The sequence below is a fragment of the Pecten maximus genome, chromosome 18 (genome assembly GCF_902652985.1).
Source record: "Pecten maximus chromosome 18, xPecMax1.1, whole genome shotgun sequence".
NCBI lineage: Eukaryota > Metazoa > Mollusca > Bivalvia > Pectinida > Pectinidae > Pecten > Pecten maximus.
Window position 1 is genome coordinate 2008485 of NC_047032.1, and position 14862 is coordinate 2023346.

The 14862-nt window shown below is 35.0% G+C and overlaps 1 protein-coding gene across 1 annotated transcript in view; it reads left to right on the forward strand.

Annotated features, from left to right (window-relative positions):
- The window catches only part of LOC117316548 (DNA mismatch repair protein Msh6-like), a 65790-nt gene that overhangs the window by 19081 nt on the left and 31847 nt on the right, over window positions 1-14862 (forward strand). The window contains 5 exon segments of the mRNA XM_033871186.1: window positions 5972-6046; window positions 8844-8979; window positions 9561-9703; window positions 10577-10645; window positions 10796-10867. Coding sequence (XP_033727077.1) covers window positions 5972-6046; window positions 8844-8979; window positions 9561-9703; window positions 10577-10645; window positions 10796-10867 — 495 coding nt within the window.

The window sequence follows — 14862 nt, forward strand, 5'->3', positions numbered from 1 at the left end:
TACTTCACTATAACGTGACATTCATACTTCACTATGACGTGACATTCATACTTCACTATGACGTGACATTCATACTTCACTATAACGTGACATTCATACTTCACTGTAACATGACATTCATACTTCACTGTAACATGACATTCATACTTCACTATAATGTGACATTCATACTTCACTGTAACGTGACATTCATACTTCACTATAACGTGACATTCATACTTCACTTTAACGTGACATTCATACTTCACTATAACGTGACATTCATACTTCACTATAACATGACATTCATACTTCACTATAACGTGACATTCATACTTCACTGTAACGTGACATTCATACTTCACTATAACGTAACATTCATACTTCACTATAACGTGACATTCATACTTCACTCTAACGTGACACTCATACTTCACTATAACGTGACATTCATACTTCACTGTAACATGACATTCATACTTCACTATAACATGACATTCATACTTCACTATAACGTGACATTCATACTTCACTATAACGTGACACTCATACTTCACTATAACGTGACATTCACACTTCACTATAACGTGACACTCATACTTCACTATAACGTGACATTCACACTTCACTATAACATGACACTCACACTTCACTATAACGTGACATTCATACTTCACTATAATGTGACATTCATACTTCACTATAACGTGACATTCATACTTCACTATAACATGACATTCATACTTCACTATAATGTGACATTCATACTTCACTGTAACGTGACATTCATACTTCACTATAACGTAACATTCATACTTCACTATAACGTGACATTCATACTTCACTCTAACGTGACACTCATACTTCACTATAACGTGACATTCATACTTCACTGTAACATGACATTCATACTTCACTATAACATGACATTCATACTTCACTATAATGTGACATTCATACTTCACTATAACGTGACATTCATACTTCACTATAACGTGACACTCACACTTCACTATGACGTGACATTCATACTTCACTATAACATGACATTCATACTTCACTATAACGTGACATTCATACTTCACTATAACGTGACATTCATACTTCACTATGACGTGACATTCTTACTTCACTATGACGTGACATTCATACTTCACTATAACGTGACATTCATACTTCACTATGACGTGACATTCATACTTCACTATAACGTAACATTCATACTTCACTATAACGTGACATTCATACTTCACTATGACGTGACATTCATACTTCACTATAACATGACATTCATACTTCACTATGACGTGACATTCATACTTCACTATAACGTGACATTCATACTTCACTATAACGTGACATTCATACTTCACTATAACGTGACATTCATACTTCACTATGACGTGACATTCATACTTCACTATGACGTGACATTCATACTTCACTATAACGTGACATTCATACTTCACTCTAACGTGACATTCATACTTCACTATAACGTGACATTCATACTTCACTATAACATGACATTCATACTTCACTATAACGTGACATTCATACTTCACTATGACGTGACATTCATACTTCACTATGACGTGACATTCATACTTCACTATAACATGACATTCATACTTCACTATAACGTGACATTCATACTTCACTATAACGTGACATTCATACTTCACTATGACGTGACATTCATACTTCACTATAACGTGACATTCATACTTCACTGTAACATGACATTCATACTTCACTATGACGTGACATTAATACTTCACTATAACGTGACATTCATACTTCACTATAACGTGACATTCATACTTCACTATAACATGACATTCATACTTCACTATAACGTGACACTCATACTTCACTATAACGTGACATTCACACTTCACTCTAACGTGACATTCTTACTTCACTATAACGTGACATTCATACTTCACTATGACGTGACATTCATACTTCACTATGACGTGACATTCATACTTCACTATGACGTGACATTCATACTTCACTATGACGTGACATTCATACTTCACTATAACATGACACTCACACTTCACTATGACGTGACATTCATACTTCACTATGACGTGACATTCATACTTCACTATGACGTGACATTCATACTTCACTATGACGTGACATTCATACTTCACTATAACGTGACATTCTTCCTTCACTATAACGTGACATTTTAATGTGACATTCATACTTCACTATGACGTGACATTCATACTTCACTATAACGTGACATTCATACTTCACTATAACGTGACATTCATACTTCACTGTAACATGACATTCATACTTCACTATGACGTGACATTCATACTTCACTATGACGTGACATTCATACTTCACTGTAACATGACATTCATACTTCACTATAACATGACATTCATACTTCACTGTAACATGACATTCATACTTCACTATAACGTGACATTCATACTTCACTATAACGTGACATTCATACTTCACTGTGACGTGACATTCATACTTCACTATGACGTGACATTCATACTTCACTATGACGTGACATTCATACTTCACTATAATGTGACATTCATACTTCACTGTAACGTGACATTCATACTTCACTATAACATGACATTCATACTTCACTATAACATGACATTCATACTTCACTATAACGTGACATTCATACTTCACTATAACGTGACATTCATACTTCACTATGACGTGACATTCATACTTCACTATAATGTGACATTCATACTTCACTATAATGTGACATTCATACTTCACTATAACGTGACATTCATACTTCACTATAACATGACACTCACACTTCACTATGACGTGACATTCATACTTCACTATAACGTGACATTCATACTTCACTATAACGTGACATTCATACTTCACTGTAACGTGACATTCATACTTCACTATAACGTGACATTCATACTTCACTATAACGTGACATTCATACTTCACTATAACGTGACATTCATACTTCACTATAACATGACACTCACACTTCACTATGACATGACATTCATACTTCACTATAATGTGACATTCATACTTCACTATAATGTGACATTCATACTTCACTGTAACATGACACTCACACTTCACTATGACGTGACATTCATACTTCACTATAACATGACACTCACACTTCACTATGACGTGACATTCATACTTCACTATAACGTGACATTCATACTTCACTCTAACGTGACATTCATACTTCACTATAACATGACATTCATACTTCACTATAACGTGACATTCATACTTCACTATAACGTGACATTCATACTTCACTGTAACATGACATTCATACTTCACTATAACGTGACATTCATACTTCACTATAACGTGACATTCATACTTCACTATAACGTGACATTCATACTTCACTCTAACGTGACACTCACACTTCACTATAACATGACACTCACACTTCACTATGACGTGACATTCATACTTCACTATAATGTGACATTCATACTTCACTATAACGTGACATTCATACTTCACTATAACATGACACTCACACTTCACTATGACGTGACATTCATACTTCACTATAACGTGACATTCATACTTCACTATAACGTGACATTCATACTTCACTATGACGTGACATTCATACTTCACTCTAACGTGACATTCTTACTTCACTATAACGTGACATTCATACTTCACTATAACGTGACATTCATACTTCACTCTAACGTGACACTCATACTTCACTATAACGTGACACTCATACTTCACTATAACGTGACATTCATACTTCACTATAACGTGACATTCATACTTCACTATAATGTGACATTCATACTTCACTGTAACATGACACTCACACTTCACTATAATGTGACATTCACACTTCACTATAACATGACACTCATACTTCACTATAACGTGACATTTTAATGTGACATTCATACTTCACTATAACGTGACATTCATACTTCACTATAACGTGACATTCACACTTCACTATAACATGACACTCATACTTCACTATAACGTGACATTCATACTTCACTATAACGTGACATTCACACTTCACTATAACGTGACATTCATACTTCACTATAACGTGACATTCACACTTCACTATAACATGACACTCATACTTCACTATAACGTGACATTCATACTTCACTATAACGTGACATTCATACTTCACTATAACGTGACATTCACACTTCACTATAACGTGACACTCATACTTCACTATAACGTGACATTCATACTTCACTATAACGTGACATTCATACTTCACTATAATGTGACATTCATACTTCACTGTAACATGACACTCACACTTCACTATAATGTGACATTCACACTTCACTATAACATGACACTCATACTTCACTATAACGTGACATTCACACTTCACTATAACATGACACTCATACTTCACTATAACGTGACATTTTAATGTGACATTCATACTTCACTATAACGTGACATTCATACTTCACTGTAACGTGACACTCATACTTCACTATAACGTGACATTCACACTTCACTATAACATGACACTCATACTTCACTATAACGTGACATTTTAATGTGACATTCATACTTCACTATAACGTGACACTCATACTTCACTATAACGTGACATTCACACTTCACTATAACATGACACTCATACTTCACTATAACGTGACATTTTAATGTGACATTCATACTTCACTATAACGTGACATTCATACTTCACTGTAACGTGACATTCATACTTCACTATAACGTGACATTCATACTTCACTATAACATGACATTCATACTTCACTCTAACGTGACATTCTTACTTCACTATAACGTGACATTCATACTTCACTATAACGTGACATTCATACTTCACTATGACGTGACATTCATACTTCACTATAATGTGACATTCATACTTCACTATGACGTGACATTCATACTTCACTATAACGTGACATTCATACTTCACTATAATGTGACATTCATACTTCACTGTAACATGACACTCACACTTCACTATAACGTGACATTCACACTTCACTATAACATGACACTCATACTTCACTATGACGTGACATTCATACTTCACTATAACGTGACATTCATACTTCACTGTAACGTGACATTCATACTTCACTATAACGTGACATTCATACTTCACTATAACATGACATTCATACTTCACTCTAACGTGACATTCTTACTTCACTATAACGTGACATTCATACTTCACTATAACGTGACATTCATACTTCACTATGACGTGACATTCATACTTCACTATAATGTGACATTCATACTTCACTATGACGTGACATTCATACTTCACTATAACGTGACATTCATACTTCACTATAATGTGACATTCATACTTCACTATAACGTGACATTTTAATGTGACATTCATACTTCACTTTAACGTGACATTCATACTTCACTCTAACGTGACATTCTTCCTTCACTATAACGTAACATTCATACTTCACTATAACTTGACATTCATACTTCACTATAACGTGACATTCATACCTAATATGACATTTATACCTTTCGATAAGGTAATACTCAGACTTCCAGATAACATGACATACTTCCCAATAGCCATACATTCAAGGTCAGACGTCAAATTGTTCAAACATATGAAGGATTTCTTTTGATTATATAAAAAGCCTAGAATGGAAGGCGAAGAATCATCAAATACCTTGTGAGCGATGCAGGCCTATTGGACCTCTTGTTTTTTATGACACTTTTTGCGCTTATTTGTACAAAATGATAGTTTGCAGTATTTCACGAAATACAAAAAAAATCACAAATCTGGTTGGAGCGTCGAGAATATTTCTGCAAAGATATATTTTGAGGTACATTTTTTCCGTACACAAAATTTGGAAAATGCACTTTTGGTTTTTTGGGGGTCTTGAGTGAATGTTCAGTAATGTGATGTATGGGGATTTTTGTATGGTTCTCATCTTTAATGATTATAATGATTTCTTTACAGATGGGAAAATTTTACGAGCTTTTCCACATGGATGCTGTAATAGGGGTGAATGAGCTTGGAATAATATTCATGAAGGTGAGTTTACCACTGTCAGCAGTTAGGGTTAGAGTTTGAACCTTGTGTACAATTGTGGGTATTGATCATCATGAGGCCCTATGAATTTTAATCTGCCTCAATGGTTTAATATTAGGTCAGTTTGACCACACCTATGAATTTTACTGGGCCTTTATGGTTCCATTGGTCAGTTTGACCACCCCTATGAATTGTACAGGGCCTTTATGGTTCCATTGGTCAGTTTGACCACATCTATGAATTTTACTGGACCCCTATGGTTCCATTGGTCAGTTTGACCACACTTATGAATTTTACTGGACCTATATGGTTCCATTGGTCAGTTTGACCACCCCTATGCATTTTACAGGGCCTCTTTGGTTCCATAGTTGGTCAGTTTGACCACACCTATGAATTTTACTGGGCCCATATGGTTCCATTGGTCAGTTTGACCACCCCTATGAATTTTATTGGACCCCTATGGTTCCATTGGTCAGTTTGACCACCCCTATGAATTTTACTGGATCCCTATGGTTCCATTGGTCAGTTTGACCATACCTATGAATTTTACAGGGCCTTTATGATTCCATTGGTCAGTTTGACCACACATATGAATTTTACTGGACCCCTATGGTTCCATTGGTCAGTTTGACCACACCTATGAATTTTACAGAGCCTTTATGATTCCATTGGTCAGTTTGACCACACCTATGAATTTTACTGGACCCCTATGGTTCCATTGGTCAGTTTGACCACACCTATGAATTTTACAGAGCCTTTATGATTCCATTGGTCAGTTTGACCACACCTATGAATTTTACTGGGCCTTTATGATTCCATTGGTCAGTTTGACCACACCTATGAATTTTACTGGATTTGTTAAGAACTTTTTATATATTTTTTTGAAATGCATACGGTACAGTATGGGCAATAAGAAATTGCATTGGTGCAAATGGCTTGAAATTTTGTTTGATCCCTGCTAGAGACGTCATAGAAAAATGGTTCTATATCTTTCATGATGTCTCGAGTCGTCGTGGCAAACGTGCCTTCATTCCTTGGTGGCGTCTTAAGATGTCGTGAAACATGTTCGTGTTACTCACCAGTAAAGCATAGTTGTATGTAGGAATTGACAAACGAAAGCTTTAAAAATAGGACAACAAAAATGGCAGACTCTGATTTTACTTTCGTTTTCTGTGGCATTGTTGACAAGATAAACACAATAAAACTATTACAAAAGGTTTATAAATATCAACAAATCAGGAAAGACTATCATTAAAATGAAACAAGAATATATATAACTTGAGCACGCAACAATTGAGTGACACATTGAGCAGATCAAAAGTCTTATTTCTTGTCTACAATCGAATGATTTCTGCGTATTTCCATCTTCTCTCAAATGATTTCTCCATATTTCCATCTACGATTGAACAATTTCTCCGTATTTCGATCTACGATTGAACGATTTCTCCGTATTTCCATCTACGATTGAACGATTTCTCCGTATTTCCATCTACGATTGAATGATTTCTCGTATTTCCATCTATGATTGAACAATTTCTCCGTATTTCCATCTACGATTGAACGATTTCTCCATATTTCCATCTACAATTGAACGATTTCTCCATATTTCCATCTACGATTGAACGATTTCTCCGTATTTCCATCTACGATTGAACGATTTCTCCATATTTCCATCTACGATTGAACGATTTCTCCATATTTCCATCTACGATTGAACAATTTCTCCGTATTTCCATCTGCGATTGAACGATTTCTCCATATTTCCATCTACAATTGAACGATTTCTCCATATTTCCATCTACGATTGAACGATTTCTCCGTATTTCCATCTACGATTGAACGATTTCTCCATATTTCCATCTACGATTGAACGATTTCTCCGTATTTCTATGAAGATAGCAATAAACAGTCTCTACTCATTCCACAAATAATTTTGCAGAAACCATTTGGTGAGATACTGGTATTTTAAGCACCACAGTCGTAAAATATCTTTTTATCTATGCTGGAAGTCATAGCCATGTGCTCGGAAAAGCGGCATGCGCAAAGGACCAACACAGGATCACTACCGGAAATTTGAATGATTTCGGAAAGAGTTGAGGTGAACATGAATTAGCACTTGATACTAAAAGCGCTGAAATTTGACCCCAACTGACGAAGTAATGTTTATATTATTTGTTCTGTATTTAAGTTAACGCAAAATATACACACCACCCTCCAAAAGTTCTGTTACACTTGAAACATTTAAATCGAATGGCTAGCCAACAAAATTTGAGAAAAAGTGTTGTAATATCCGTAAGATAGTCCATTTGTAAGTGACGATTGCAAATTATTTGGAAAATACCTCACTTCTTTGAAGTTGCAGGGAGAGGGAATGGAGGGTCGTATTTTCCAAAATGTTAAAAAATGAATAAAAATATGGGTTTTTTTTTACTGACACAAATAAAAGTAATTGTTTAATTGATTAACAGTGAAAAAAAAATGTAAGAAATGCATATTTGAAGTTTATGTTAAACAGGGAGGGAAATTTCCAGAATGTTGCATTTTGAGGATTTCCATTGTAACAAAACATATGCACTGTTGAAAAAATGAACATGAAGATTTGAAATCATGAACAAAAACATCCGAAGAAGTTATGTCTAACAAATGGTAATAAAGACTTTGAGATTAACTTGGCTGTATGTTACGTAATAATGGTAATAAAGACTTTGAGATTAACTTCGCTGTATGTTACGTAATAAATGTAACAGGACTTTTGGAGGGCAGCGTAATGAAGATAATCACATTTACCTGTTTATGATAGGGAGAACAAGCACACTCAGGATTTCCCGAGATTGCCTATAACAGATACGCAGAAACACTTATACAGAAAGGGTACAAGGTGGTCCGCATCGAGCAGACGGAGACTCCGGATATGATGAATGACCGCCTCAAAGCTTGTAAGTACATTGTAGATATCAAACAAAAGACTAAGATTGTAAGTACATTATATTATATCAAACAAATGATAAGTTTGTAAGTATATTGTAGATATCAAATAAATGATAAGTTTGTAAGTAGGTTGTAGGATATAAAACAAAAGGCTAAGCTTGTAAGTATATTGTAGATATCAAACAAAAGGCTAAGCTTGTAAGTATATTGTAGGATATCAAACAAAAGGCTAAGATTGTAAGTACATTGTATTATATCAAATAAATGATAAGTTTGTAAGTAGGTTGTAGGATATAAAACAAAAAGCTACGTGATTGATTAGAAAAACGAAATGGCTAACAGGTGGCCATCTTGGATTTTGACAATGAAAATTTGTCATTGCTATTTCTTGAGAATTACTTGATGGATCTTTCTCAAATTTCATATGTATGTTTCCCATGGTCCTTAGTATTGAATTTAAAACAAAAGCGTTGGACAAAAATTGTAAGTAGTGGGAAATTCAAATGTATCACAAACTTTTAAAAAGGCTTTAGAAATCCAGGGAGATCAAATCAACTGACAATAAAGTATCTAATTATGTTTGTTACAGCATCCAAACAAACAACCAAGTTCGACAAAGTTGTAAAGCGAGAGGTTTGTCGTGTAACAACCAAAGGTACACAGACTTTCAGCTTCATGGACGGTGACTGCAGTGGTGCTCAGAATAATTTCCTCCTCGCCATTGCAGAGAAGGTATATGTCCCAACCTACCTACCTGGCATGGCTTTCTTTCAGTCTTCGTACTTCATTTATAAAAATGGCTGCCATAGAGATGACTTCTGATTGGTCGAGATCTAGATATTGTCTGATTTCAATGAAATTTAGTTTGAAGTTGTAGTACGGCACTGCAAAAACAATGGCGCTTTTATAATAGGTTTGTAGGGGTACTGCAAATTCAACTGCATGAGTTTCATTGCCATAGTAACCACTCAAAGGCTTCTGATTGGTTGAAATTAAAATATTGTCAATTTCGATGAAAATTTGTATATAAGGGTATTAGGGTATGGCAAATTCAACCTAATTGGTTTGGCTGCCGAAGTAACCACATGGAGGTTCTGACTGGTCAGAATTTTAAATAGATGTTTTTTGATTTCTGTGAAAATTTTCTATGAAAATTTTTTTTTGAGACTGCAAATTCAACTGCATAGGTTTTGTTGCCATAGTGATAGAGACCACATTTGCATCTTCAGGAATATAGGTGCTTGAGAGACTATTGTAATGGTTTCCCATTATAATTAGTACTTGTCATATCAATGCAATGGGATTTCAACTAAATTTACCAGCAATAATCCTTATACATTGTAGATGTGTGTAATCTGTAAGAGGTAGAATTTACCTCCCCGTTTAGGAAAGGTAAATTGACCCTGACCCTGTGTAACAAGACTACAATTAATTTCATAATTATACAATTTCTGTTTTGCCAGTTATTCCTGTAAGTGCCCTGAAAAAGGAGTTCTAAGTCTATAGAATGTTTAATCAAGTAGTCATCAACTTTTGTATCTTTTTGATTTTAAAATTGTACATTTTGTATCTGTGTTTACTAAATAATGATATTGTTGTTTACAGGAGGGGGCTGTAGAAGGCTGCAGTATCTTCGGGGTCTGTTTTGTAGACACGTCTATAGGGAAATTCTACGTGAGTATGGTTGACTGACCTATATAGGATATTGAAAATTAAGTGTCTTATAGACATGGACAGGTGTCCGTTATAGACGTGGACAGGCGTCTAAATACTTTTGTGCTTATTTTATCAGTTATAAAGTAGGTAATTCATGTCTACTTACAGGTAGGTCAGTTTGCTGATGACCGGCACTGCTCCAGATTGCGAACTCTGATAGCGCACTACACCCCTTCACAGGTAAATGTTTGACTCTCCCACTACACCCCCTCACAGGTAATATTGGACTCTCCCACTACACCTCCTCACAGATAAATGTTTGACTCTCCCACTACACCCCCTCACAGATAAATGTTTGACTCTCCCACTACACCCCCTCACAGGTAATGTTTGACTCTCCCACTACACCCCCTCACAGGTAATGTTTGACTCTCCCACTACACCCCCTCACAGGTAATGTTGGACTCTCCCACTACACCCCCTCACAGATAAATGTTTGACTCTCCCACTACACCTCCTCACAGATAAATGTTTGCCTGTCCCACTACACCCCCTCACAGATAAATGTTTGACTCTCCCACTACACCCCTTCACAGGTAAATGTTTGACTCTCCCACTACACCCCCTCACAGGTAAATGTTTGCCTGTCCCACTACACCCCCTCACAGATAAATGTTTGCCTGTCCCACAACACCCCTCACAGTTAATATTGGACTCTCCCACTTCACCTCTTGACATGTTTTAATCATAATTACATATACTTACTGTTGTTGTGCTGCAAAAATAAATATCAACAATTATTAATGATGTCTTGAAATTTTCAGTTTTTGACACAAACGTAAGTTTGAGTCTATGTCAGCGCTTTTGAGGTGTAGCTGACAAAATCTACGATGCCCTCTGGCGGATACTGCCTTGGCCAATCTAACCGTTGCTTTACAGTAACTGCGTAATGCTATGCAGTAAATATTTGTAAATATCGTAAATATTCACGATAAAAAATGACATATAGTAAAGTTCAGCTATAAAAAAATTACCTTTTGTTTTGTTGACACAAACGTAGACACAAACGTAAGTTTGAGTCTATGTCAGCGCTTTTGAGGGCTCTGGCGGATACTGCTGTTGGCCAATCTAAACGTTGCTTTACAGTAACTCCGTAATGTTATGCAGTAAATATTTGTTTAACTTCACGATAAAAAATGACATACAGTGAAGTTCAGCTATTAAAAAAAATCACCTTTTGTTTTGTTGTATTTTAGAAGCTGACAGGACAATGTGTTGTTTTTTTTGGCATTTTCGTTCGCTCTGACACAACTTCCACTGCCACTTCACAATCATATTCTATCGCAAAAAAAAATAGTCCCGTGACTTACGGAGTCAAATGCAACACTGCAGTTTCGTTAGATATATGACAAAACAACAGAACCTCACAAATAGATAGTTTTCAAAGTATTTAATTTAAGTATGTTCTGTCGATGATACGTAAGAATATTTTTCCGCGTTGAACGCATTAGATTTCACGCGGAATGATACAATCGACTTTTCGCTGGCGCCATATTGCTGCTTACCTGTGACCAGGAAGAAAAATCTACTAACATCACGCTGAATTTTCATCATCGACATCGATGTGTTATTTTGTACATTGAAAAATCACTCATCCAGCATCCGATTTTGTCCGCCATCTTTCAGTAATGTAAACAATAATAAAAGAAAGAGTAGGTGATCAAACCCAACTTTGAATGTCATTTTCTCACTGAAATATTAACTTGCATGTGATTGATGTAGTCTGCAGATGGTTAGATTATATAGGCCTAGATGTTTTTTTACGAAAGAAAAAAAGTTGTCTATTCATCATGACAATATCACAACAACGGCAGTCGAGTACCATACGCATGTTTGCAAATAAAAAGTTAAATAAATTCTCACTGAATAGGGTTTCGAAATGTCAAATGGACTTGTGAATATTATTATTGACTTCGGATCTATTGATTATATCCTACGTAATGCACATGAAGTTTTTCGTTTACAGAACGCGTACCGCATTAACGTGGCTGTCTGCATGCAGATGTAGACGTCACTGAAAATTTCATCTCTAATTATAGCGACTGATTCTTTTTTTCTAATATTCGTGATGGTTTAAAAAAAAATAGAAAATGATCTATCATTATCATTTGAAATATTACATAACAGTCGAAGCATATTATAAAAAAGAAAGGGGTCTACGATGTACATCTACATAGACCTTTATTATGTTTGGTGGAGTTTTGAACGCTTCAGGGACGGTTAAAGGGCAGTAACTCTTTAGAAAACACCATTTTTCATGGAAATGTACTGATTGCTAAATTTAACCAGAGATATTTAAAGGCAGTGGAAATGTTATATTCCTACATCGGCGGTTTTTTCTGTCTTAAATCATTTCAGCTTCTGAATTAAATTAACCTTTAAACTAATGCACAGTAAAGTATTGATAAATCAATGCAAATAATTTATTATAACTTAGATTTATTATTATTATTTAATCTTTTTTTCTTTACAACACTAGTACATATTATTTGAGAAGAACAGCAAAAATTACTAAGTTCATTATTCTTCTAAACAACAAAAATTTGTAAAACTTTTTTGTGTTGTGCATATATCCTATTGTGAAATAACTAAAGATAATAGTATTGTCTTGATGGCTGTTACATACTATATCATAGGTTGAGTTAAATAATTATTTTCTTCTTGTCAATTATGGTAAATGGTGAAAACACATTTTTTTCATTTAAATTGTTAAGTCGGTTTAATGTTCAAATTCAGATTAATTTAATTAAAGCAACTATTAATAATGTACATATGTGTTAACTTTTCTGACAAAGTCTTCAAGTAACCTGATTATATTTGACAGAGAATCAAAATAAGTAATTTTGTTGTTAAGAATAGTGGGCTTAGCCATTTACAACTGTTTAGATTCTACTTAATAAGGTTTGATTTTTAACATTTTGGCAAATTTATCTTGTCAATATCCAATTTAGTTTTAAAGATAGGCAGTACTTCCATTTTTATGAAAATAAAAACTACTTCAGTGTTCTAATAATTTAAACACATGAACAATTGAAAGAAATACATTTGTATGAAAAGCATTCATAATGGACTTTGAAGAATGCTACTACATGTACAGTTCATCCAGTTTGGGCATTCGAACTACATTTTCATCTGACAGATGCTGCAGATTAAAAAAAAACCTCTGATTTTGAAATCGATGATATCAATACATATAGCTACATTCACATCTCACTAACATTAATTAACATGATATATATACCATACATACATATATATATGTATCATGCAGTTACAGTTATGTATATGGTACATATACTATTGCGGAGAATATTTGATGCAATGTACATAAGTGAAAAACAAAATTCCACTTCAAATTGATTTGAACTGTTCATGTGAATGAATGTGTTTTTGTTGTATAGATTATTTGTAGCTACACAGTATGGAGTGTAAACATATAACGTAGAGTGCTATATGAAAATCATGTTCACTCTAATGAGCGATTAAGAAACTGTCTCAAGTCTGAGCTGATATGAGCATGTAATTCTAAGTTTTGAATATAGTGCTTAGTTTAATGTGCTCGTCGTGATGGTATACCCTGCCCTGTCTACATCCGCATTCTGCGCCTCCAGAGTCTGTTTATCAGACCCAGGTGTTTTTAACCCACCATCATCAGATGGTGGGCTATTCATCAATCAAATCGCCCTGCGTCAGTGGTCCGTCCGTCCCTCCATCCGTAAACAATTCTTGTTATCGCTATTTCTCAAAGTACTGAAGGGATCTTCTAAAATTTCATAGGTTTCTCTTGGTTTCTAGTTATGCATATTGCATTTTGAGACCAATCGGAAAACAATATGGCCGACAGACAGCCATCTTAGGTTTTGACAATTGAAGTTTGTTATTGCTATTTCTCAGAAAGCACTGAATTGATCTTTCTCAAATTTCATATGTAGGTTCCTCTTGGTGCTAACATTAGTTATGCATATTGCATTTTGAGACCAATCGGAAAACAATAAGGCCGACAGGCAGCCATCTTGGATTTTGTCAATTGAAGTTTGTTATCACTATTTCTCAGAAAGTGTTGACGGGATCTTTTTCAAATTTCATAAGTAGGTTCCCCTCGGTGCCTAGTTATGCATATTGCGTTTTGAGACTAATCGGAAAACAACATGGCCGACAGGCAGCCATCTTGGATT